Consider the following 27897-nt stretch of genomic DNA (forward strand, 5'->3'; position numbering starts at 1 on the left):
AGCTTTCCGCCCGCGGCTTTGGCCGCGTTTTCAAAGAAAAACCCGTTCCCGTAGGATTTCCAGGATAAAACCTATCCTATATTTCTCGGGTATCAAAATATCTCTATACCAAATTCCATGCAAATTGGTTCAGTAGTTAAGGCGTGATTAAGTAACAGACAGACAGACAGAGTTAACTTTCCCATTTATAATATTAGTATGGATTTTGTCAGTGTGAAAATAGAAGAATCAAGGAGCGTAAATGTCCTAAATTCAATTAAACTCTTGTAATTATTTATGTAATGTCTTCAAATAAATATAGCTGGAATCGCAAAACTATTTTTCAGCATATGTAATTATTTGATAAACTATAAAATTCAGGTAGTGTATCAACCCAAGTTAGGTAAACATAATAAAAGAACAATATTTGAAAAAAATCTTTATTGTTTTCGCATAAACGGTCAAATCTCTTACACATATGACAAAACTTCGTTTTAACGAATCGACAAAAGTAAATCAAGCGGGGCTTACGACTACAATAAAACAACAATAGGTTCGACAGTTATTTTAATTTAAAATTTCAAAAAGCAAATACAATAAACTCCGCATGACTCGTCTCATAAAGCTTTACACGTAAAGTAGTTAATAGTACAATAAATATAACAAACAGTGAAACTCCAGCGCTAATAAGAACGTAGTGCTCACTCTCTCTCTCTCTCTACTTGTCCTTCTCACTCTCCGACTTCCTGCCGATGGGCACCAGCGCTCGCACCCTGCAACACAACAACATGTTACAACATTGTAATAAACATTTTTAAAATTACAAAAAAATAAAAGCTATACAATTTATAAAAAAGTGGTTTTATTTTTAGCTGTAACAGTTAATAATTACAAAAACGATAAGGTAAGTAGCTGCAGAAACCTATAGTTTTTTAATTATTGGCAATTTTAATGACTATCTAATGAATTCAGACAGAACTTAGATTTGATTTAATAAATAACCTTTCCCTTATATTTTATTAATACAATATATACATAAAAAAAAAAAACAAATTAGACGCTTGCAAAATCATAAATAGTCGTATCTGAATATCTAGGATACATCTTGCTTTTTGACATATTCATAAGACTACATTGCTTCTTCTCCCTACTTTGCCTTGAGCTACTTGTACCTACTTTAACTAATAACTATCCAAACAAAAATAATCCACGTTAATATGTATATACTAACTTGGCTGTGATCTCGTGGTACTTGGCGCGCGCGATCTCCAAGTTCGCGTCCACTTGCGCCTTGTTCAGCTCGTACGCCTTGGGCAGCGTGAACAGCGCTATCCAGCCTGCAAAGTGTTAAATATCACATTTATTCACGTTGGCAACATATTATATAAAAATAAATTCCCTTAGTCACAGCTCACGGCATCACACGTGAACGGCTGGACCGATTTCGATTATGTGTCTGTTATTGTCATAAGGATGTTACACAAGAAAAATTCAAGAAATTTTCGCTAGAAAATTAAGAAAATGCGAAAACATAACGGCCATGAAAGTGAACGTCTGTCAGGTCAGCTAGTATTCAATAAAAATTTAATAGGTAGAATAGAATTGAGAACCTCTTTCATTAATTTAAATTAAAATTAATTTAAAGTAACAAATCATTATTTATGTTCACATTATAATGTGCTTACATTACAAATGTTTAGTATAATAACATAATAATAATATATGGAAATGACCAGTAATAAAAAATGGCCTCAAAACATTCATGTACCTATAATATTCTTTTATATGCATGTGAGTATATTGTATTAAACTTTTTGAACAAGAGTCGAATGCATTATTGTATCAATAAAATAGTTGAAATGCACCATTTAACGTACCGAAAAGAGATCCTACCACTGCATCTGGTACTTAGTTGTTATCAATTTAGTGTATAATTATGTCGCCAGTCGCATACTAATAAAATACGTGCAAGCTTAAACGCAGTTTTATTTAAAGTCCTAATCACAGCGCTAATCACATGTTTACCGCGAATCTTGTATAAATAATAGAATAAACAGCAAGAAACATAACTGACCGAGTATGATGAGCGTGATGCCGTTGAAGCAGGCGCCCACGTATGTGAGGCACCACAGCAGCACGCCGAACTTCAGAGAGTCCACCAGGTCCTCCACCAGGAACAGCCTGCAAACCAACACCAGATACTTTGATTAAAGTATTCAAGCTAAAAATGACTAATTCATTATTCGATTTCGATACGCATGAAACAGCAGCAACAGTCTTATGATTGTAACTGCAGCTGCGGAGATATATAATATTATGTCATCCTTTAGTGATAGTGACACTTTGTGAGTACACTTGACCATTCAAAGCGACTGTCCATAGATAATTAATTATTATTATTTATAATAGTTACTTACATTAGTTTAAAAGATACTTACTAACATTAATGGATCTAATTGTTAAAAATAAAAAAATAAAATAATCTCTTGTGAGAGATTGGTGTCTAGGTAATAGGTTTCAAAAGAACTTAGGCTTTGCCATACGCGTTAGAGCGCTAAGCTGACGATAGCCATATTTTAGTCACTCAACTTATTACCTCTAAACCGATTTACTTCTGTTCATATAACAAAGTACTTCATCAGCTGACTTTTATTATTCAATTTTAAATGCAATATATGATAGTGACTTTTATAGACATTAGTATCTCCTTGATCTTATATTTTATGCAACATGTATCACTTATGTAGATGATTCTTATCTCTTTACACTGCTAAAACTAGTTCCTAATGTCGGTATGAAGACAAATTCAACAAAAAAATAAATCCTTCTGTCTCAATAGATTTAAATATCACTTGTAGTGATGTTAATGCTTGTTATCAAGTAAAATAACATTATTCAACAACATCATAATAAAACAAATAAATTATAAATCACCACCGAACGGTAATAATATATTCACCATGTTTCATTTTTGTATGAAATAATAACACAGGATCTGCGCAAACGGGCCACCGACCACATCCACCTGCGGCCAGCGACAGCCACTTGTCACATTTTTTCACTCGCTGCAGAAGTGTTCGCGTCAAAAAATATGAAGAAATATGACAAGTGGCTATCGCTAGCCACCAGTGGCTGTGGTGGTCGATGACCCGTTTACTCACAGCCTTAAACATGTTTATGTTACTTCCAAATTACATACTTGGTATCCTAAAAAACAACAAATTAACATATAATTATCACACCATACCTGCGCAGTTCATGCAGTGCCGCGTTACAGTGCGCAGTGGCGGCGGCCGCCAGCGACTGCGCGCGCTCTACTCCCACACTGATGTCCTTCTCTAGCAACCATCTGGAAGTGGACACATGTCTTCGTTAGCTTTTGATTTTTTTTTATTGTTTTTTGAGGAGCTTCCGAAGCCTAAGAGCTTCACTTTAAGACAAGTAGTATCTGTTGGGGCTTAGGAGTGTGTAAGTTCTAAACGTTTGATCTTCAAAATGTATATGTCACCGTCATCTGGTTGAATCTGCTATTTGATTGAATGACTTCATTACTAGCGCGTTCATTTAATGACGACGTTCAATTGAACGACTAGCCCGAAAATTGACTAAACAAGCGTCATTCAAGGTTCATTCTATTGCTAATGACTTATGAGTAATTTATGATTCCTTTAGAGAACTTCAATAGGTACATAAGCATTAATGACGACGTTCAATTGAACGACTAGCCCGAACATTGACTAAACAAGCGTCATTCAAGGTTCATTCAATTAAATAGCAGATTCAACCAGATGACTGCAACACATACACATACACATACAAGTACACGTAGAATTTATTATTGCTAATGACTTATGAGTAATTTCTGATTCCTTTAGAGAACTTCAATAGGTACATAAGCATTAGTGTGTGGGCGATGCATTGGTCGAGACCTTCGCCGGAGAAAAATTAGTCGTAGTAAAAACTAAAATAAAATGTTGAAAAACACAGAACTTAATGCTAATCGTGCCTTTTATGCTTTCTAAAAAACTTGTTAAATTAATTTAAACTTTCACTTAATAAATAAGAAAAGTATAGAAGGGTAGGTAGCAGGGACTAAAACCAAATAATAAAGCTGATAACCTAATTGCCCAAAACAATTATCTGAAATATTTTCCCTCTACCATACAACAATTAATTTTTAGAAACCCCTTTCTCTCAGGATACAACACAACTTGACAAAACCATTTGCGCAAAACTAATCATAAGTAAGCAACAACAAAAGTGAAATCTTTTTGCAACGTATTGTTATAAGTTTAAGAAATAACATTACACAGGTACATATTTTGTTCTATTCTAAAATGTAATGCGACACTATGACAACACCGTTCCAATTGGATGACTGAGATTGCTAATTTTTATCTGACTTGGCGTCATAAAAAGCTATGATGTCACTTTTTGAGAAGTAGGTACCTATATTGCGATGAGTAATTCAATTTTCTAGTTATGATGAAATGTATAAAAAATATGCTACTGATATAAATTAAGTCAAACAATCCACCATATTTATATATTTTAATAGGACATTAGTTTTGCTTCGATGGCATAGAATATTCATAAAAAATATTTATGTATGAAATAAGTACGTTGGTAGGCCCTATGTAAAAATTACTAAAAAAATTACAAGCATTTGTATACTAATACATAACAGTTCTCGAATCAGCATAACCTCAACCGCATTACTTTTAATGCAGTTATGTACTAAAGTGATAAGGTGTATTTGTTTAATATTCATGGAGATAACTTTGTATACTTTCGAGATAAGTGAGAAATTGGCACTGATATTTTGACATCCAACAATAACTTACGCATTTTATTCGAGCTATTAATATTCATTATTATTAATTTAATCATTTGATAATCATCTGTTAGGCGATAAAAAAGTCAAACATGCACAACAACATATAAGATTTTATGAATTGCTTTGCATTAATTAACAATATACAAATTCTTTATTTATTTTTGCATGGACAATTAACATTTAAACATACATATATTATAATCTGATTAACGGTATAAATTATATGACTACTTACTCCCTAAATAAATAAAAAAGATTATCTTAGCTTTCTCTTTACCTTCACTAATTATATTTCGTGACGTCTTATTAGGTAACGTCTCCCTTATGAATTGATCGATATATTCAAAACAACTCACTTGAAGGGGTGTCCCTCGTTCGTCTTCTGCACCGCTTGCAGCACGTTCTTGTATATACGGAAGGCGACGGCCGCGGAGAGCGCCAGCAGCGACGCGTAGGCGAGCACCGACACCACCGAGCAGCAGGCCAGCGCCACGAGCAGCGCCAGGCCTGCGCCCAGCGCCGCGCCCGACCGCGGGGCTGACCGCCAGTAGATCAGGGATTCCACTGCGAACATTACATGGCTATGTTAGAGAAACTGCTCCAGCCAAGTTGTCTAAAAGCTGCAACCGGGACACTATCCCATATGCTAATCTAAGTGGAAAGGAGGGCTCACTGCAAACGTAATCGTGAATTATTTGGGATATTGCTTTAGTTAAAAATTTAACTAAAAGCTGCGGTAGGGCCACCACCCTAAAATCTACATCTAAAACAAGTGATAACTGCGTTAAAAACAACCGACTTCAAACTTGCACTTGCAAAATTTACAAATACCTACAGACAAAAATGCTCATAAAATAAAAACTACTGGGCCTATCCGAATAAAATTTTTATGGGACCAATTCGACACCATCCCGCATCGAACAAAAAAAGAATCACGTAAATCGGTTCAGAAACCTCGGAGTAATCGGTGTACATACATAAAAAAAAAAAAAAATATACCGGCAGAATTGATAACCTCCTCCTTTTTTTTGAAGTCGGTTAATAAAATAAATCCCAGCTCTTCACATTGTTTATCATCAATAGATATTTGGATCGAATAAACAATGACGACCGTTATCAAGAATGAGGAAAAAGCTTAAAAAGGGAAATGTTGATGCCAGATGCCGGTAGATATAAATTTTAATATTGGCTATATTTTTTTTAATAATGGTGATTATGTAGTAGTCGTCATTGCTTCTGTCGCTTGTGGGTACTCGACTTTTAAGGTAAGATATAAGTGAAGGTCTGTAACTGTATTTTATAAAGTGAAAGTGAGGAGGAAAAAAATAATCTGAATGGTCTTGTTTGTACAATGGTCAACTAGGAAATATCTTCGGTATTAAAATGAAGTATAATCACAGTATTCAATAGTGATAGGTTGTGTACATCATTGTGTTTGCATGGATATGACAAAATAAAAGATGTTAATTCGACTGCATTCCGTTTAGTAAAATAACAATTTTAGTGGACCACAACAACAAAATAAAAGGAAACGTTAGCCTCAATTATTGTGAACTCATAAAATATTTGGTAGTTGTTTAAGTACAGTCTATTGTACCATATTATAATAGTCGAATGAGAAAGTAAACAGGTATAATGAATGCTCCTTGTATTAAGACACGCCATAACAGTATACTAAACTAAAGTTATATAAATGTTTCCATTCTACAAATAGCAAAAGTCAAAACTAGTTCACAGTAGAAAAAAGAAAAATGTTCTGTACCAAATACTATTGTTGAGTGTTTAAAATGAGAGGACATAATGGGAGGAAAAGCAGCCTTTTGAAATTGTGTACTCGAAAATACAAAACGTGCGAATTCGCAACAAAAAATAAACCTAAAAAAAAATAGTGGCCAAAATTTTCAAATATATGGGACAATTTGGACAAAAAACAGGAAGCATTGTGAATAATTCAAAGGGACTTGGTGACACACAGGCCGATGTAAAATAACTTTTTTCTATTCTGGTACGTTACTAAAGATAGGTTGTATTAAAACGGCCGCTTCAAAGGTTCGTTCGCGTGGCTGGACGGCGGGTGCGGCCGGCGGTCGCTTCCGAGCAGGCCTACAAGTGTTAACGCGTTTCCTTCCTGGGTAATTGCTTGTAGAGTGTGAGCACGTAAGGTTTTTATCAGTGTATAAGCGCTAGACCTAAACGCGATTATGATCTTTGCTTAAATGGATTGCAAAAAAATGTATGTTATTGTTTATTCATTATTTGTTCTATTGTCCAGTAAACGCATAATATGAATTTTAAATTAAGTACATGCCCTGTTAAGCTTTGATTATATGATTATTTTATTTATAACGGTATAAAAATATAGGTATCTTTGATTAAAAAAAATACTCCTATCCAACGATGAATTAAAACAGATAATTTTGCTGTATAAATTATAAACATTTGCAAAATTGCTTAATAAACACTTTTACATTTATTTTCCAGTACGCGAAACCGCGTTAATTTCATTCGTTAGCACATATTATATTCGAGTCGTCAGTGTTATAGATACAGATGTTCAATGCTCATTATCCCTTGAACAACATTGAAACGAACAATTGAACACACAAAATTAATTCACGTGAAAGTCATGTGCATGTCAAAGTCATCTTCAAAGGTTAACTAACTTACTTAAGGTAAAATTAAGGTATATTTTTAAAAAGCTCATAGTTATGCTCCGTTAAATAAAGAAGTGTAAAGTGGTGAAGGTATGAGAAATGTCGTAAATAATTTGATGAAAACCGGTACCTATCGACGGATGGGAACGAACGCCTACGTGATTAGAATCGAGATAAAGATAATTTATATTTTTAGATATATTATGACACATTCGTAACTAATAATATCGAATTTTTCCAATTTATAATGATAAACTAAATTTTAACATGTTTTTTAATATCAAATAGAAAGGCGAATGTCAAAATAAGTAAAAGTTTTAACACTTTTTAATAACAATATATTTATAATGTTATTTTTATGCACGAAATGAAATTTAATTAATATTAATGAATCTATGTTTTATAACTTTTTATGGTCTCCCTGTTAAAAAGGCCTCGTATGAAATGTTCTTTGAATGCAATGGAAAGTAACATTATGGTAAAATAACTTTTAAATCATATTTATGCAACTTAATTTCCGCTTACTAGTTACATTCTCACTGCGAAATTATTAGCTTCGAGCGAAGCCAAAGACCTGCGCTCTGCCGTGTCTTACATGACTTGTGTTTCGCGTTCGTTTCCTTGAAATAACCGAAAACATGACAGAAACTGGTGATCCGATAAGATAAACAATGATACTACACATCTCTCCTACAACGAGAACGTGAAATAAACGCGACACGCACAAAATCTATTGTGATGATGGTATCCAACAATATGTTGTCCACGTAATCACTTTTACACGCGGTGTAACTGCGTTAAGGTTGGCCGCGCGGGCGCACACTTCACTCAAAAACCGTACAAGGTATTCACAATTGAAATAAAAGGGTAGGTTTTGTACCTGGTCCTCTCGGGGGGAGGTCAACGTACTGCGCGTTGTTGCGAGGCGACTGCTTCGGGCGCGCCATGTCGACGGAGTGGCCGAGGCGGGAGGGCAGAGCCTCCGCGCTGCCACGCCGCCGCCTTTCACACACGTCACCGCGCGGGCTCCACGCCGCCGGGCCCGAGCGGACCGCCGCCAACTCACTCACCATACAACGCACTTATCTTTATTTAAGGTGACGAGATTTGGTTCGAGTTCGATTTGCTATCGCTGTGCATCGAGATTCGAGAGATATGGACCGACGAAATTGACGATACGATAAATTAAATGCCGTTTTTATCATATTGTGTATATTGCATTCTCTAGATTCCTAAACTTTAACGTTGCATATGAAGTACTGATAATTTAATTAAATAATTGCTACGTTCTGCATTTTCTCTAAAAATAACCAAAGCGCATTAAACTTATTTGGTGCAATAAAAACATTTCAATTTCAATAATTTTGTCATAAACAAACGAGCATCTATAACGGTACTGGTTTTTAAATCAATCGAGATAAAAATGGTAATGGAAAATGTATTCCGTTAAACTTCAAAAACAAACAAACAGTCCACAGAAAGTAGCGCGTTTGGTCATCCTACTTCTAAGCGATTACCGATAAAACAAAATTTATGCTTATTTAGATATAATATGTAGATTAATTACATATAAAATATGTTGCGTTATATAAACATTGACTTTGTAACACATTGTCGCTATATCAAAGCAATATATCTATACTAATATTATAAAGCTGAATAGTTTGTTTGTTTGTTTGTTTGTTTGAACGCGCTAATCTCGGGAACTACTGGTCCGATTTGAAAAATTATTTCGGTGTTAGATAGCCCATTTATCGAGGAAGGTTATAGGCTATATATCATCACGCTACGACCACCAGGAGTGGAGCCACGGGGGTGAAACCGCGCGGAGCAGCTAGTGGAATATATGCATCTTTTTCATGACATAGGTACTTTCTAATGTCTGAAAATTTGATATCTGAAAAGAAACTCTATATGTTACAGACCAGACAAAAAAATCCATTAAAAGCGTTGGCTTATCTTTCTGTTGAGATAAAGTTACAATGAACGTTTCAATTTACAGCTAACGGAAGATGAAACAAAAAGTTAGACTGAATCCGACCGTATACATTCGTATCGTATTTAATACAATGTAGAAGATTTATAAGGATTAAAATAACTTCCGCAGAACAAACATTTAGGTAACTATGTATATAATCCTTATGGTATTTTTTTCTCAAGATTTATAAATTAATAAAATGCTATTATATAAATCTTATTAATATATTAAGTAATATAACTAAATTAAGTTTAGTTGAGATTAACCATATTACATGTACATGACATCTTCAAGTTTTTCTTTTAATCTTACTCCCTCATATACAAGTAATTACTATTGATCACAAAAATCAAACCTACTTAATCAAAATTAATCTTTTTAAGTTACAAAACATAGTTACCTAAAGAAAAACATTATTTAATGAAATCTATAAAAAAGCATTCAACTGATCGAGAACAAATGCAAGATTTCACCAAATATAGCCTCTCCGAAAAGTAAAAATATCTTCAGGCAATGAAAGTTATCGCGAACCAGTTGAGTGACGTCACAACTCTTGAAGCTTGAGGTGAGGACATAACCAGTTCCTTAGTGTAATGTTAATGTTTAAACATTGTCCACATGTGTTGTGAGATACAGGCTACAGCTTTGGGTGGTGTAGGTCATGAAATTAAATCCTTTTATAAAATATCCAAATAGGCAAATGATCATTTGCAAAATTACCAATTTTGGTCATTTATAAAGTCGCAATAAAAACAACATGTATGGAAAGATTTTGCAAAATAACATCATACCTACGGGACGGTGAGATTACAAAAGAAACATCACAACATTACATACAAGTAATCGAGTAAGACGATTTAAATATGCACTTAGTGTCTACATAATAATATAGTTACCTAGTGAATACAATAAATGCTAAATATTAAAACAAAGCACAACACAACAGGAAGAGACCAGTGGCAATGGAAGAATATACCGACTTTGGAATCGTAACAATAAAACAAAGGAATAAGTATGAAGCAATTGAGATGTAACATTTGGTAACATTATAACAGAGATGGAAAAGGAAGAAGTAGATACTTTCTACAGAAGAAAGATGTGGAAAACGAAGAAGTAAACTATTTTTATATACAGAAGTTAGCGTAGAATTGTATTGAGTGCATGTGTGTACTAGTGGCGTAGGTCGTGCGGCAGGCTGCCAGCGCAGTGACGAGTATAAAAAGATGCGCCGCTCTTTGCTGTTCACCTTCAAAACATTCGCTGAGGAAAGTTTTCATTGTTCTTCTGAATTACATTGAAGGTTACGTACTTTCTCTTACATTTCAGAATAATATCCAAGGCATATAGGAAATTTAGGAGGCTGTATATAAACAAATTCACCTTGACAAGAAGACATAGATTAAAGGCGATTGTTGAATGAAAATGTTATGCTGGAAATTGACGGAGGTAAAACAAAATAAAAAGACAATGTAAACTCAACAAATGATGTACCTTTCACTACTATTACACCTACAATACCATTGAAGCATCTTTTATAACTTTTTTCCGAAAATAAGATTTCACAAACTACTGATATTGGAAAATAACACAATACTCCTAACATTGAACGAAAGCGTTATTTGGTACGTTGTCGAATTGGACTTTCACATAGCGGCAACAGAGCGAATCAACAAATTCAACTTGCGAATGTATGATTTAGTTCACGTCAAGAGCTTCGAGACAATCTAACATTCACCTCGCAAGAATCCTCAAAAATAACTTTACGACATTTTAACAGTTATTGAAATAAAAGGTGAACTTCGTAGATAAAATCGACAAAAAAAAACATATTATTTCACCTAAAAGAGATGAGGTCAAACGTCAAACTGCTCGATAACGACAGTTAAATTTAATGCTGCATAATATGCATTCGATAACAGATAAGTCACAAGGGTCGTAACTCAAGCGTGCCACAAGCATCGATGGCGATCGATGAGAGCTGTTGCCAAAATAAACACTTCGCTGGTGATCAGATGCGCTCGCGCAGCGGGGCGGGGGGGAAGCGGCGCGGGGGCGCGGGGAAGTACGGTCAATGCCACTTACTTAGAGCACACTCAGACTGAACGTGCTTCTCCAGCTATTGTACTTATTACTTGTTGTACATTGTTTTTAGATCAATCAAGGTAAGGGAGGAGCTACTGGTTCGAAATATAAAAAAAATCATTTTATAAATAAACCGAAATTTTTCATTTTAAACCGTTATGTTATACTATCATACTACGAAAAATATGAGCGTCAAGACAATATGTAAGAAAAATGGGAAGTCATTTTGAGAACAGACGGACCAGCTAGATTCCACGATCGACACAATACCACAGAATAGATACTACAATAGTTTTAAATATTATGATTTTACCGAGTATGATGAAATAAACACGGTCACTTGTCAAGCTAGAAGAATATAATAAAATGCGAGATTTTCTTCATCGATATAAATAATTCCATTTAAAAATTGTCACAATTATTTTTCCAATTTTTTATCAGCAAACTTATAAAATATAATATAAATTAACGGACGTAGCAATAAATTAGTTCTTACAAAACTGCATATTATATCATGTAAGTAGGTACTTATTTAAATAAATGTAAATTAGTTTTTAGTGGTAGCACTAATATTTATTTGATTGAGTGTTAAGTTGTCGGATCGCAAAAAATGTACATTGTTCTATCTTCGATGTTTTATGCGAAAAATTAAATACATTCATGTAGCGATTAGTGTGTGAGAATTTTAGCACCTTCTACGGATGCCAAATATAAGAAATATCTGTTAGTACAAGACTATGTTTCTAGGATTTCCAACTCTTTAGGTAAAGGTAAAGCTAAAGACTAAGATAAGTGATAGCGTGTATTGCGGTCATCGCCGTCGCCACGCCAGCGATGTGAGACAGCCCTTATCAACTAGCCGAAGACTTCTACAGACTACTGATAACGAAACATTCACCTAAATACATCGAGATAAGGCTTGAACTTCAACGAATTACACAGTCTATGACCTTTTTACATAATAGAACATAAAACTACGATGGTCCTGCACTAATTATATTAATCAATTATCTAAAATGAGATGTTAAAATATTGTATATATGTATGTAAACACAAAACTATATGTAATTTACCTATACATGTTAACACAAAACAGCATTTGAATTGATAATTATAGAATCATGCTTTTAAATAAATTCACCAACATATAAAATCGCATCTATTACAAAAGAATTCAAATGAACATGAAAAACATATTTAAAAGTCACAACTACGAGTATGAATGAGTCAAGTGTTTATTAGTAACACTTTTTTATCATTTAGTCAAATCAGTTGATATAAAGCAGGTTTCTATACTAAATTTGTTAGAAATGTATCGGAAATTTCCATACGATAGGAACATTTTTTTTATTGGGCAGCTAATCTACTACAGATTAATTGGCAAACAAACAACATTATAGCAAGACTGTAGCAATGATTATGTCTATACTATTCAGACCCGAAGAAAATTTGTGTAATCTCATTAGTACATTCTCAAAGGGAGCCTTATCGTCATTTATGCTGTCATTTATGCATTTAGTCTATCTCCAGCCTATTCACGAACATACTACTTAAACATCCTGCTTCATTACCCCCCCCCCCCCCCTATAGTCGCTGTCTAAAGCATTATTTAATGACCACCTACAATAGTAAAAGCGGAAATTTGAAACAGTTCACAAGTCCCTTATTTGGAAAAATACAAAGGGATGGTCATCACGGACGTGAAATATCTATCCAAAGGCCAGAGTAATGAGACATCAACGACGGCAGATGAGATTTTATCGGTAACAAATACATACTCACTTGACTAAAACTTGTATTATTAAATAAATTCCATTGTAGTTTTATATACATAATTCCATAAAAATATAATGACTAGAAACTCAAGGGGCTATACAATATTCGAGCATATTTCAAAATTATTTCCAACAATAGACCTATTTTACTGTTACAAGTTTTCCTATACAAAATGCTGATATTAATCACATCATTCATTGTATAAAAGAGGGTATATAATACTTATAAACTTACGTTACGGCAAGTTATATCAGAAATTTTATAGTCTCATGAGGACTCTGGTTTACATCTACGTGCACTAATAAGTGGGGAGTCAATAAAACTGACCTTTATGCCAGAACACGCGTTATGTAACATCAGGGAGGAGCTGGAAAAATTTAAAGTAAAGAACCAAGTTGCTATTTTTATTTCCTTATAATTCATTAAAATATAAAAAGATAACTAAACGACTTTCTGGTGCAAAATTTACCTCAATATTCAAATTATAAATTTACTTAAAAAATGGTGGAAAATTTTTATGAGCCCAGGAAAAAAGGTACCTACTTTAAATACCTGAGATAGAATTTTTTGGGAAAGGATACATTCCTTTATTTTCATAAAGAAATAGAACTGCATTTAGAGATTTTTGAAATGTCCCTTCCTATATATTAAACGATAGAAATGTAATAAAGTTAATAAAAGCAATAAGTTCCCGGAACTATTCTATTAAATCTGAACATACGTTATTTCCCGAGTGACAAAAGAAATTCTGCGACAGCAATCTTGATCGATCGGCGGCTGGCGTCGCTCCAACATCGAGGGCCATTGTCTTACTTTCCTATTTCATGATTTGCACACTCATGGAATCCCGTCCATGGGGCGAATAAAAGATACAAAACATGGTTTCCATTTAAAACATTTAAATCAACCATTTAGAAACGTCGCTTTCAGAAAATTTACCTAATTGAAATTTGAAGACCATGAAAAAATTATATGACCGTTCTATTGAAAATTTTTCACTGAAAAAGGCAATTTAAAAGGAGCCAAAAATGTATTCAATACTGCAGACATTTTCGTCTTCTGCAGACGATTGCGTTGGAAGTTAACTATAGAAGGTATTTCTAGCAAAACTTGTGCTTTAATTGCGCAATGGATGACTTATTAATTTGCACAAAATATAACAATTGATAATAGTTTTCATTATGACTCGACAATTTTACGAATGACTCATGAGTCGAGACAAGATCTATGATAAATTTAAAATACGGCTAAAGATAACAAAGAAGGTTTAGGTGAATTTCTTGACAAAGAAAAAAGTGACCTACTTGGCATTTAGTGCTCAACTAGGTACATCAAACGAATTCTGAAGCATTTATTATAAATGGATTTGTTGCTCATCTTCAAAAGGATTGGAATCTAAAATTTGATGATTAACATGTTCTCGTAGGGTGACTTACAATACGATCAAATTTATAATTTCAAAGTGTGATATAAACAAATATTATCTAGTAACTGGCATATTGTGACCGCATGTTCCCTAACGAACATTGTATTTATAGATCTCCGAATTAGCGAAACGCAATGATCGACTGCGGAGCATTTACATTTTACATTCATATATTCCTTACGTTTATATAACATCTGAACAGGTGCTCATTGTTTTGATTTATAGTTTATTAATTTGCTCTTTTATAACATTATGCTTTTAAAATATGCTGGTTTTAAATAATGACGTACAGAACGTTTTCATTCAACTGTTTAATGCCAATATTTTAAAAGTGTTAATCGTATTAATTATAATGATACTGGCATTTTCTAAATATCGAGGAAAGAACACCAGAAGTGCAACAAAAACCCGCTTCCGCATTTCCGCATTCCGCACATCCAGAAATATTCCACCAAACAAAATTACACGTGAATCAAACGAGCATGAGTGACAGACTCGAGACGTGGAATTAGTAGCATCAGTAACAGAAATACAATGGGCGACCACGGCTGTGACAAAAATACCCCGTCTCTAGCTCGCGCCACTCGCGCGCCCGTCGACAACAAATGGCTATCTCAGAACGTTACATTGTCACTTCGATGCCCTATAAGAACTACTGCTATAGTATTGGGAAAAATTGCAATAGTGGAAAGAAGAAATCAATGATCGAATAAGAGATAAGAGTAAAGTCCTAAGACTCAAAGTTAAAGAATAAGAAAAAAGATAAATACGGACTTAATTCTTGTTGCTGACTTTGTAGAATAATACAGAAAAGTATTTCAAATCGATGTTTGATTAATACAGATGGGAAGAAATAAATGGAAAACTATACGAGATCCAGTCCAACCTAACCTTTGATCATGATTAATTTCAAACATGAAACGTCTACAGAAATAATCAATAACGTCCGTACTAGCGTGCCTACATCAGTACATCATATAGCTAGACAAGTATAGGCTCTTAAGTGATGGGCGCAGATGAGGGGGGAGTTCATCCGCAGAATAATCTGCTGATAACAGACGAGCTAATAGACCTGCAAGCTACGTTATAACCGAGTTAGAAATCGTATGTTTTATAAACGATCTCATGAACAATTAATGGGTTTGAACTTCCGATCAGCAAGCCCAGGAACACAAGTTATTCCATTGAAGTGATAATATATATGACAAATGACGATCATACCTACGAAGAATTTTTACAATAGAAAGTGATAGGGTATGACGAATCATTGTACAAAATAACAATAAATTTTTCATACAATAAACTACGTTAGATTCGGCAATTCTCGATGTGAAATAATTAGAGTGGCATTAAAATTATTAATAATGGACACAGCTGATCACTGCTAACACGAATCTGTGTAATTCCAAGAAACAAACAACTATAAATGTAACAAAAGAACATTATTGCAACAAAAACCGACACATCAGACAAGTCTGTAACGCCTGTGAAGTCTTCGAGATTAATCAACTGTTAAATAAACGTTTGATGTTAATCGGGAAAGTAAAGTTCCACTTCAACAAATTGTTTCTCATTTAAAGCAAAAAGTTCATGAAAATCCAAATAAAGGTGCGATTCGTGCAATTGTGAACCAGTTTTGAATGTTACTTTACGAAATAATCGAAGTGCAGTGTACAAGGTCGATTTCGACGTTTTTATATAATTTTTAAATGTATAATTACGACTGATATTATAAAAAATAATGATATTGAGATCCATTGTTTCCTTTATATCAAGATTGAATTAAATAAAACCAAAGTTTATCCAAAATGTTTCGGAAAATTTTATCCAAAATAAAAAGTATTTTTTCGTCTATAGGAAAACGTATAGGTTTATTAGTTACTAGCTTCCGCCCGCGACTCCGTCCGCGTGGAAAAATTAAGATTTATTTTTTTTCTACGTATTTTTCCGGGATAAAAAGTATCCTATTTTATGCCCAGGATAATAAGGTATAATTATACCAAGTTTCATCGAAATCGAACCGTTCGTTTTTACGTGATGCCTTCACATACAGACAGACAGACAGACAGACAAAAATTTATTTAATCACGTATTTGGGTTTGGTGTCGATCCAGTAACACCCCCTGGTATTTATTTTTTCAATATTTTCAATGTACAGAATTGATCCTTCTACTGATTTATTATATGTATAGATTACCTGCTTTATAATTTTTTTCTTTTAATAATAGTCTACAATCTATGTACGTTCGTTAAATTTATTTATTCAAATAGATAAAAAATGTCTACCAAAACATCTACAAAAAAGAATTAATTGCGTGTGTGTCACAACATCACCTTGTTAATTAACAGGAAAAAAACTATGGAATATAAAATAGGTACCTACTTGATATTGCTCCGGTATAATATCAAAACATTATTTGTTAGGAAATACATAGACAAAAACAAAAGACAACTGAAATCTACTCATAAGTCCTAAATCCAATCTATTCCAACATCAAAAATTTCAAGTGGAATAAGGACATTCCCATAACAACATAACTCTCAAACAAAAACAATTTTGGCCACTCAAAAAATTAGTTAGAAAAAGAGTTCTAATTTCGAGGGAATAAAGTGCAATCTGGAAGCTATTCACTTACTTTATCTATGATAAGAGTAGGATGGTAAACACGCGCACGGCGAGGATGCATGCCGGTGACACAACCACAGATAAATTAGAGACCAACATAACATAACTAACTACATGACTGGACATAACTATTCATATCAAGGCAATGGAAAACACCATAGTAACTTGTAGATTACGTATTATTATCAAATGCAAGATAAGTACTCAGACATCAATTGTAAAAATAGACCAGACGGAAAACTAATAATTTCATTATTATGTTATCACTTATTCGTACATTGTTGGAAAACATGAGACATTGTAAATGTTGAGATTTCATGTTTATTAGTCTCTTCAGTTACAGCAATTAGGTACTTTAACTAATGTATCATTTCAGCAACATTATTTTATTTTCTGGAATACCTATAACCACATATTTTTATCCTATTATGTACTTAATTAAATACACAGCAATATTGTATATTTATTCAGATATAAATATACTGTGTGTGTGTGTGTGTGTGTGTGAAGTCCCGTGTCCCCGTAGTGGGGTAAGGGGAAGACGCATTATGCATACATCTGTTTCACTGATCGATTTTCTTTAGGGACAAGTAGGTGATCAGCCTTCTGTGTCCTACCAGACCGAGACATTTTTGTTTTCTTCGTCTCCACCGGGAATCGAACCCAGGACCCCTCGGTTCTACGCTCACGCGTCAACCACTGTACCAAGGAGGCGGTCAAAAATATACTGTAGTAGACTGTTAATGATATATTGACTCAGCCTAAATAAACAAATTAATTAATTAATTACGATTGGAACGTAAACGATAAGGGTGCGGACACATTAGGTATCACACATGACTAGCCAAGTCAAAATAGTTCTACCAAAAAGGGAAGCATCTTATTTTGCGTGGATTTGTGCCTCAGCTATTGCTTCAATATGATCTTTATTTATGTTCTAAAACAGATAACATCAATTGGAATGACGCCACATTTTCATGCCGTTTATACACTACCCTAGTCTGTCCCTTCATCGTCTACACTACCTAGCCACTCAAGTCAAACCACCAAACAAAGGAAACAATTTACAAAAAGTGCAGTCAAGTGATCGTTCCTGGCTGGTTACATATCCCTGCCGTGAGTTTAAAATTACAAAAGAGTACTTGTTTGAAGGGAGACTGGATTACAAGTGGCTGGCACCTGTCGGATCGCGTTACTGCGATGGGGAACAATGCAACCTTGTGTAATTAACAACCGCTAATGTTCCAACAATACATTTCTACCTGACCCCTGACGCTTCGCAAGTATCGCTAACTCAATTAGCATAATTCGGAGAACTTTTGCCAAATATCATAGAATATCTAGAGCATACGTTTGGAAATGGTAGGTACTTTAGCATCTTGTTGTCTTATTCGTAAAGGTTAATTATCTACTTTTTAATTACTTTCCTAATCACCGTGATTGTATTTAATTCAACTAATATCCAGTCCTTATCTCGTAATGATAAGTTTGACCGAAGCTATTTTAGTTGCTACCGAATAAATTCATGTAAGTATGTATTTGTATTTGTGTTCCTAGTATTATTTAAATTAAACTCAAAACTTTGTTGATTGCAACATAAACATTACGGAAGATTTAGATGAGAAGTTAGGCACACAGGCAATTTAATAAAAGAGTTATTTACAATGCAATTATTAATTAAACGGTGTCGTGTAGACGGTAGGCCGAAATGTTAGTGTTAGTCCGAGCAAGATAAACGAGCAATCTTGGATCAGTGAGGTGAAGCGACACAATTAGAGCTGTCATGTTATGGCTTGTTGTCAGAGTGGTGGTGTCAGGTGGCGCCTCGCGTCCCGCGGCGCGGCCCGGACTCACCGACACGATCGATTGCTACTCCTTTATTTGTGTCACCGTAACACTGAAAGCACACTACACAGTGGACGCCGTCAGCGCCGCTGGCGACGGCCCTCCTCTCCCGTCGCCGTTCCCACTTCCCCGCCTTCACTCACCTTCAGGGTGTAGCCTCTGCGGGTCGAACCAAGCATCTGCAAGAGAAGGCTGCGCGTTAGCGGGTTAGTCGCGATAGGAGGCAAGCGAAGCGAGGCCCGCGACACTTACGCGGGTCGAGTACGCTGCAGAGGGAAGGTCCGGAGTTCGCCATGGTGACACTTTACGTAATTACTAAAGCCGAATGTCGGCTGACTGAGCGCGCGCCGCGCCTGACTCTCGCGTCGATACTGGCAACCGCGGCGCAGCGCCCCGCGCCCGCCCGCGCCGCTCGACCCGCGCATGCGCCGAGACAATGCGCACCCTACGCTCCTGGCATGCTGCATTACCCCATACTTCAGACACGTCACACGACACATGCTAGCTCGGTAGCCCCAGCGAGCGAGTGTGAGTTAGTCAGAAGGATGGTGCTTCAACAGTATGTTAGTAGCGCAAGCAGTGAACGGAAACACACCATACCCGCCACCGATAGTTTAGCGTTTATATTAAGGCCGGCTCCACATAAATAAAAAGTACAGTTTTGAAAGAAACAAACTTATAGCTAGGATTTAAGAAAAGGTTTATGGAAACTTTATCAAATAAGTTGAAACTTGAATTAAGATGAAATGCGTTACATTTTTTTTATAATGAAGATAACCCTCTTTCAAATACCTTTGCTAAACTTCAAGTTTTTTATTTATGTAGCCGGGTAGAATGTACATACTTATAGCATAGAAGACATTACAAAATATACTGTAATGTACACATAAGGTTTAGAAAATATGAATATGAAAAATGTGCTAGCGAAATTTTGCCCTGGTTAAAAATCAGGGCATACCCTACTTATGACGACATTATTTGAAAAATTATATAACGTTTATTTTGCTTCTAGCCAAACTAGGGTACGTATTTCATTGCAACTTTTAAATCAGAAATTAACCTAAAACCACGTATAGAAAAAAAATTGCAAATAAAAATAAAATGTCTTGCATCGTATACGACTAATATATTGTAAATACTGATTCCATCAAAATCAATGGCTGACGAGTGAGTCACGGAGCAGAGCGTTGTGGAGATACGAGCCAGTCGCGGCCTTGATGTAAAATTATCACGAGAACAATGACAAAAAACTGACTGACAAGTTCAAGGTAACTGGGAGTACAGTCCTTTGGAAATGAGGGATTACGGCCCACAATGCCGTCCCAAATAATGCCTGCATTGAGCTAAAAAGATTGCCCTTTTACGTAAGTTCTTTATTCGAAGAAACGTAGATTTTGCTAACGTACATTTAAACCTAAAATATCTAGAAAATTCTTCGAGTATCGCTATATTAAACTTGGATAACGAGGTACTTCTAAATTGTAACTCCAAAACTAGTAAAACGGATTGTAATGATATCCGAATGTTGTAATATTATTCTAAGCAGCTTAACCACAACTATGCAATTAAATGCCATATTCTTAAACGCTCAATTACCTACTCATTTAACTGTAATTGCTATAATTTTTATTTTGACTAGAAGAAATGTCTAGGTTAAGAATCGTATAAGATTTGACTATTTACGTTTCTTCTTCACTTCAAATATTTTCCTGTGCATCAGAATCTACGAAAATGTTCACTCCTGAAAATTTACGATTTCCTTCTGTTACTATGTCTTCTGGTCTGAAGATTATAAAGGTCAATCATCAATTAACCTTCATCTTTAGGGCACATAATTCGGTGTCAAAATTGCAATGATCGATGTGCAAATTGCACATAGGAAAGTTTTAAAGCACTTATCAAACAATGCACTGTTTACAGCGACACCGTGATAGGCAGAAGCACTGATTTTAATAGTGGTACCTATTATAGTGTCTGTGCTAATAGTTAAAAATATCGCCACCAGCGAAGTGACGTCACCGGCACCTGCCTATGGGCCATGTGACAGTACACCTTTAGGAAACTTTGTTTTTATAAGATTCAATTCAGTATGCTATTAGAGACGCGTGGAACGAGCACGTATTGAATTTAATTTGTTTTTATAACTCAATTATTTACGAGTCTCATAACGAAGTTTTGCTTGAAGACTGCTATAGGGAACTGAAAGTCTGTCTTAGCGATATTAATCAAATATCAATGAAATATTTTCTCAAAAGACAGGAACTTTTCAAACCCAGACAGAATGCAAAACAGTGACGACATTTGTGAAATTTTCAGCGCACAGAAGACATTAAAATTCTGTTTGCATATTGATAAGTAATAAACGAAGATAATTACCGCAGCTAGTCCCAGGGTCATGACTCATGGGCTAGCTTGCACAAGCGCACCAAATACAGCCTGCCATGACATCATACATTCAATGGGAACGAGACATAATGCGTATTATGTTTGGAGAAATTTCTATCAATATAACCTTAAACTTGGCATCATATTGTTAGTTTTGCTATCTAATGCTAATTGTCTTTATCGGGTATTATCACAGAAGTAATATCACCCAAACTTATATTAAAAATGCTTAATTTTAATAAATCTGACTTTATCTCTCTATAGTTAACTTATAAAAGCATCCATTGGTAAGTCATTTTTTGGGGGTGGACTGTGTGGTGGAATCAAATATTTTAATGAACTACCTACTTGATACCTGCCTTGTTCATTCCCAAAAATTTCGACACTACTGTGGCCCTATGACCTTCACTACAAATAGAGAAAGAAAGGAGCTCTAAAACTTTTACACAGAATAAATTGAAAAAAATAGCTAAAGTTCCAGAACTTACTTGTTTTTTATAACATTTCTTTGATTAGGGGAGATATTCTAAATAGTAGATACAGGATAGAATACACCGACGCGACGTTCAGACTCCGACTGTCATGTTAAAAATTCCAGAAGAAAAATATAAATAGATGTGATCGCAGTTTGCTATATCCGATTATGCAATATTTCTGATTACTACGTGCTTCATTATAGGCGGCATACGAAAGTAGGTATATCTTGTATAGATGCAAAATATCATGAAAGAAGTTATAATTTAATTGACATCACAAAACTGGAGGTAATTGTGCTGTCTCACGAAGACGAATCAGAAGACAGAATCACGAAGACGTTTGCGGTTGTTTACACTGTATTTTATATTAATGACCTACAAATCCATCACAACATAGTTACAAATCCATCTATCCAATTAACATTAAATTTTAAATAGTACTTATAAATACGACAATGATGAATATTTGATCAAACAAATTATGGTATCGTAAATATAGGTAACAAAATTGGGTCAAAACAAGCAGGTTGTAAATGGAAATAAGATTGTTTTTAATATTAAATAGAATTATTATAATACTAACATAGTTTTTAAGGCCATTTTACTAACAAATATATGGATATTAAATTAATCTGAAATAAATGAAATAAATAAATAAAATTAATAAAATAAAATTACTGTTTTTAAAACACTGTAATCGAATCATTCAAAGATGGTATAGCCAAAGAATAAACAGACTAATTACATTCTAGGTAAAATCACCAGCCGTAAAATTCCGCATAAAACATTCAACGAATGTCAAAAACTTTGTGAATTTCATGAGCTTCAATTGAAATTCCAATGAGTGTATTTAAGTCAAATATTAGAACATTCATTAGGAATGAACTGAACATTATAACGAATCATAAAAATGAATATATTGTAAACTAGCTTCCGCCCGCGACTCCGTCCGCGCGGATGTCGGTCTTTGCGTGGATGGTTTATTTCTCCATTTTGAGTAACTCGGACAATGACATCTTATAAATATCTATTGGACCCAAATACGGCTAGGTCTATAATAATACGCAACGTGTGTTCGCGGTACCTACTACAGAACAACGTCTATGGATAACTGAAAAATTGAGATTATTTTTTTTTCTACGTATTTTTCCAGGATAAAAAGTATCCTATTTTACGCCCAGGATAATAAGGTATAATTATACCAAGTTTCATCGAAATCGAACCGGTAGTTTTCACGTGATGTCTTCACATACAGACAGACAGACAGACAGACAGACAGACAGACAGACAGACAGAAAATTTTTTTTTAATCACATATTTGGGTTTGGTATCGATCCAGTAACACCCCCTGCTAGTTATTTTTTCAATATTTCCAATGTACAGAATTGACCCTTCTACAGATTTATTATATGTATAGATTTTGACTGAATTGAATCTTAATTGAATGGACCGTAAAAATAAATCCTAGGGTATTAGAATATAAATATTTTTCTGTTTACATTGAAAGGTTGGAACTAACTAACCTAACCTAACCAGAAGTTAACTTCAACTTCTTCATCTGCAATTTATTAATTATTTTTTTGGTTAAATACCTCATCTACCGATAGACTGTTTGTACCTACTATCGTTTCTATGTGGACGACGCAGCACCCCTATCTACGGGAGTACGGGAACAGAGGGCAACTAATAAAATTTCCAATGAGTCATTGTCCACTAACGATGTTATCACGGGCCAACCCTTATCCAATGTGTTGTACGTTATTGTGTTAGAACGTGACATTGTGATATATGCTCTTTACATATCAACATCTCTTTGTGTAATGTTCGAGGGAAAGGTACTTATTTTTAAAAATTTATCATTTTTTATATTTGTCTTTTTAATTGGCTCATCGTTATTTATAACTTGTAATATTTTAACAGATACCCTGACTGAAGAAGACAATACAATTTATATTATTATATTATATTATTATATATTTACGAGCAATACTGCATCACCACAAAGAAATTACTTCACGGTGAGATTTCTGAACTATCTTCCATGATCAAGACGAGCATGTGTTGGAAAATATATGAAAAATAAATTGCCTGTTCTAGGTGTAATAAGGCGATAGTCTCAGAAGATTAGACAAGTGTTATTTACAAGTGACATAAGTATCGGTTAGACAGCGCGGCCGCGTCGAGGCCTATCGATCGGGGCGGCGCGCCGCCGCTGCGCCCTCAGACCTAGCCTTTATTACGGCACTAAAACGTCTGCCTCCTTTACAAAATCCATACACGCCGACGTTTCGCCAGTATCTTAATAATTCAGACTTCAGAGCCAAGACGAGAAAATCAATATTTGGAAACCTTGCAACTTCTCAGAGCTTCGAATCGACACTCTAATGCACAAGATATTAATGTCTCCTAGCACCTACTTATTATAAAAAACGCCTAATGATATATACTCTCCGACGGCATCGTAACGATTATAGGGAATCTGCTTATGAAACTCATACTTTACGATCGTTAAGTTTATAAATAATCATTTGGTTAATGCTCCACATTATTTATATTGAGGACGCATTTATCTTAATGAGGTCTGGCCTTCAGGAAACGTTGGCAAAGTTCAAATTTCTCTTTGTTGGATAATTGAGTGCAAAATAAACAAAGTAGGCGCCGGTAAATGTCGCTCAAACAAAGGGCCTGTGGGGAATGCACAGAAATTAGGTCATGTCGCTTGATAACCCTGCTGGTACATTCTCTATAAAGGCTTTGTGAACATAAGTATTATAAAGTATCCAGTGCGTTACAGGTATATTTTTATTAAATTTAGTTCACTGAATATTTTTTTTTTTTTTTAATTAGTAATAGGGAAGCGCTTGGCCACAATCTCGCCTGATGTTAAGCTGAGATGCGGTCTAAGATGGAACGCGCTTCCCTAGAAGGTACCTGTTCACTCTACGCTTGAAGACCCCCATATTGTACTCGTCGGGGAACACACATATAATATCACATACATGCAACGCACGTTTGAATGTCATTTACAACCTATTCAATTGAAATGCAAAGATTTAAAAGCATGTAAGTAGGTATACAGATGTATTTTAACTAAGAAATGACAAAACTTTTAAAGATAAACATCGACGAAGTATAGCATTACGTGTTTCTGCTGCTTTATTGGATGACCTTCAAGTTAATTCATCAACTAATCACCGAAAACCGTTGATATCAATCGATATTGCTAATCAATTGAATCATAACTCAATAGCTTCTTAGAATTTTATGAATCGTTTTTTGATACAGCTTTTGATACAACACTAGATAGCGACGATAATATCCAAAAAGAAGCAGTACAAAACGACAAGGAAATGCAATCTAATCGATAGCTCCCAACACCACAACCAACTCCCGGAAATAATGTTATAAGACTTACGTGTGACAGCATCGTCTCCTTGCCCCATGGTGGTATTGCACAAGATTCACTTTTCAACTTTTGTCTTAGGAAAAATGCGTTACGTATGTAAAAATTCCTATAAAACGAGGCACTCTTAAGCGTGTGGTGGACGTGAGCTCACCGCTAAGGATTCTCCACTTGTGAGCGGGCTGCGCTTCTGAACTGCTAAAATTAGCACTACATTCATGACTACGTCACACGGTTCCACTCGTAGCCCGCGACCGACCAGCGTCCATCTGCACGCTTTTGCCAGATGAAATTCAGCAGTATCGTCATAATCATCATTGCCAGAATTTTTCCCCACATCTAATTCTAATGACATTATCGCGTACGCGGCTTTCGCGTCGGACACTGATAAGATAAGATAACAAATTGCATCAAGTTATCGTGCTCTCGGTGAAAACTAATAAAATAATAAATTTTCACGCTAACAGGAATAATATAATTCTATGAAAATGAATATTTTTTTTAGGTGCGCACAACGACATGACATACAAGGTATCGCAATGAGTCACGTAACAAATACGAAATGTGAATGCATCGATTTTTGCGGCTAATAATAAAAAAGCATACGCGGTTTCCACGTAAGTTTTAGCAATTGTTCATAACAACGCAACTTATTGTTGTTAAAACAATAGCTTGTGTATCCTGAATTCGAAGGTTTCGTATATGAATATTAATAAGATTAGCGAATATGTTCGGATCAGTTGGCGGCCGACGCTAGGTGAGACATGCTTCCTTCGTGCAGTGAGCGGCGTGGGTTTCAGCGGGTGCCGTTAGCCGGCGCTGCAGCGGTCAACGCTCTTGCCGCTTCGCCAGTTTCGCCACCACTGTCTGCTCTCGATCCACCCTTCTTTGTGTTCCTAATGCTTTTAGACAAAGGGACGTTCTACGCGACACTGACGCAATTATCTCATTCGTAAAATGCAGGTTCAACAGTCATGCACTCGATACGACCTCGTTTATGCCTTTGTTAAAACCAGACTACCTATATTCGATTAAGGTTACCTTGAACGAAATGACAAAATATCAGATACAAAAAACTCATTTATCCGCATTTCGTGACGAAATTTAAGAACGATGTAACTAATTGATGTCTGGATACACCGAAACCTCAACTATAATCAACCTTTACTTACCTAACTACCTATTGTATGTTGAAACGCGGAAAAAAGCTACATTTCTTTTTGAAGTAAATTGAAATAAAATAATAAATACATATATTGTTATTTCTAAAATAAGGAATGATAAAAAGCTTACCGAGTCCCATCTGGCAGAAAATGACCTCAGCCTCAATAACGTGCGCGGTGGGGCCTCGCGTCGGTTCTGGCTTCGGCTCCGCCGGCGCCTTCGCGGGGGCTGGCTCCTTCTTCTCAGCGACTGGCTCCTTCTTCTCAGGAACCGGCTGTGGTTTTGGAGCGGCTGCAGGTGGAAGCGCAGGAGAGGGTTCAGGTTCCTTAATATCTTTGGTAACAGGCTTGGCCTCCTCCTTCGGTTCGCTTATCGTGGGAGCGGCAACCATTTCAGACTTCAATGCTGGCGTAGGCTCTGGAACAGGTTCGGGGACTTTTTGTGCAGGGGCGGGGATCAGTGCTGGCGTCGAATCCATCGGGGCGGAGGGCTCCGGCGTGGGATCGCGCGCGTGGGGCGCGGGTGGAGCGGGGCGGTGCAGGGGAGATTCACCAGCATCTGACTCGCTATCCGTGAACTTATCGGCGAGGTGATCCGATTTTTCTGTCACAGACGGAGCCCTAGGTGTGTCGAGGAACTCATCCCGCTCCATGTCGAGAAAGCTCTGGGTCGCATTTCTCGTGGTGCTCTGAGGCATGTGCAGCGGGGACTCGCCGACCTCTTCCTTCTTCCCTTCGCGGTCCAAGTGCTCGAAGTCATCCATCGAGTCTTGATCGCGCTTCATTGCAGGTTCAGGGACTAATACATCGGCGGGCGCCCGGTCGCCGCTGGCTAATCCAGCTAAAAGTGTATCAGCGCTATCCATATTGAACGAGAAAAATAATTGGAAGATTAAGAACTTGACAGATAATGGGTGCGGTGTCACAGACGAGGGAGAGTGCGGAGGGGTCTACTCGTGCCTCCTTGCAATATTGTACTGAGGTCTGCGCGCCGCTCGCCGGCTGCCGCTGCACGACGTCACTCAGCACGAGAAACGGTATTACTCATCGCATAAGCCCGACCCTATCGATGCAGAGGGCAAAAAATTGCCGGTGTAAATGTATTTAATTAAAAAAGTACACTCAATTTAGGTTTATTTTATTGTTTAAACGTGTACTTATATAAAATAAAATTATGTTCTAAATATGTAACAGCTTGTACGCTCTGTAAAATGTCTAAAGAAAATGTGAAAATTATTGACTTTATTCAACGAGTTTCAGCTGTGAT

At 35.7% G+C, this 27897-nt stretch overlaps 1 protein-coding gene across 7 annotated transcripts; it reads right to left on the bottom strand.

Moving 5' to 3' along the window:
- Positions 1–405: 405 nt before the first annotated feature.
- On the bottom strand, positions 406–27846 carry LOC123694108 (reticulon-3-B). Of its 7 annotated transcripts, none has more exons than XM_045639421.1 (7): positions 26761–27846; positions 19347–19382; positions 5173–5380; positions 3227–3328; positions 2054–2160; positions 1211–1316; positions 406–752 (listed from the first exon to the last, which is right to left on the bottom strand). In XM_045639421.1, the coding sequence occupies exons 1-7, from the start codon at positions 27494–27496 to the stop codon at positions 698–700; spliced, it is 1350 nt and encodes a 449-aa protein (XP_045495377.1). In that variant the 5' UTR covers positions 27497–27846; the 3' UTR covers positions 406–697. The 7 variants fall into 7 exon arrangements, with proteins under 7 accessions (XP_045495377.1, XP_045495381.1, XP_045495380.1 ...); XM_045639425.1 differs by lacking the exon at positions 26761–27846 and adding an exon at positions 25480–25661; XM_045639424.1 differs by lacking the exon at positions 26761–27846 and adding an exon at positions 19456–19609.
- Positions 27847–27897: the final 51 nt, after the last annotated feature.

This window comes from Colias croceus, chromosome 8 (genome assembly GCF_905220415.1).
Source record: "Colias croceus chromosome 8, ilColCroc2.1".
NCBI classification, from domain to species: domain Eukaryota; kingdom Metazoa; phylum Arthropoda; class Insecta; order Lepidoptera; family Pieridae; genus Colias; species Colias croceus.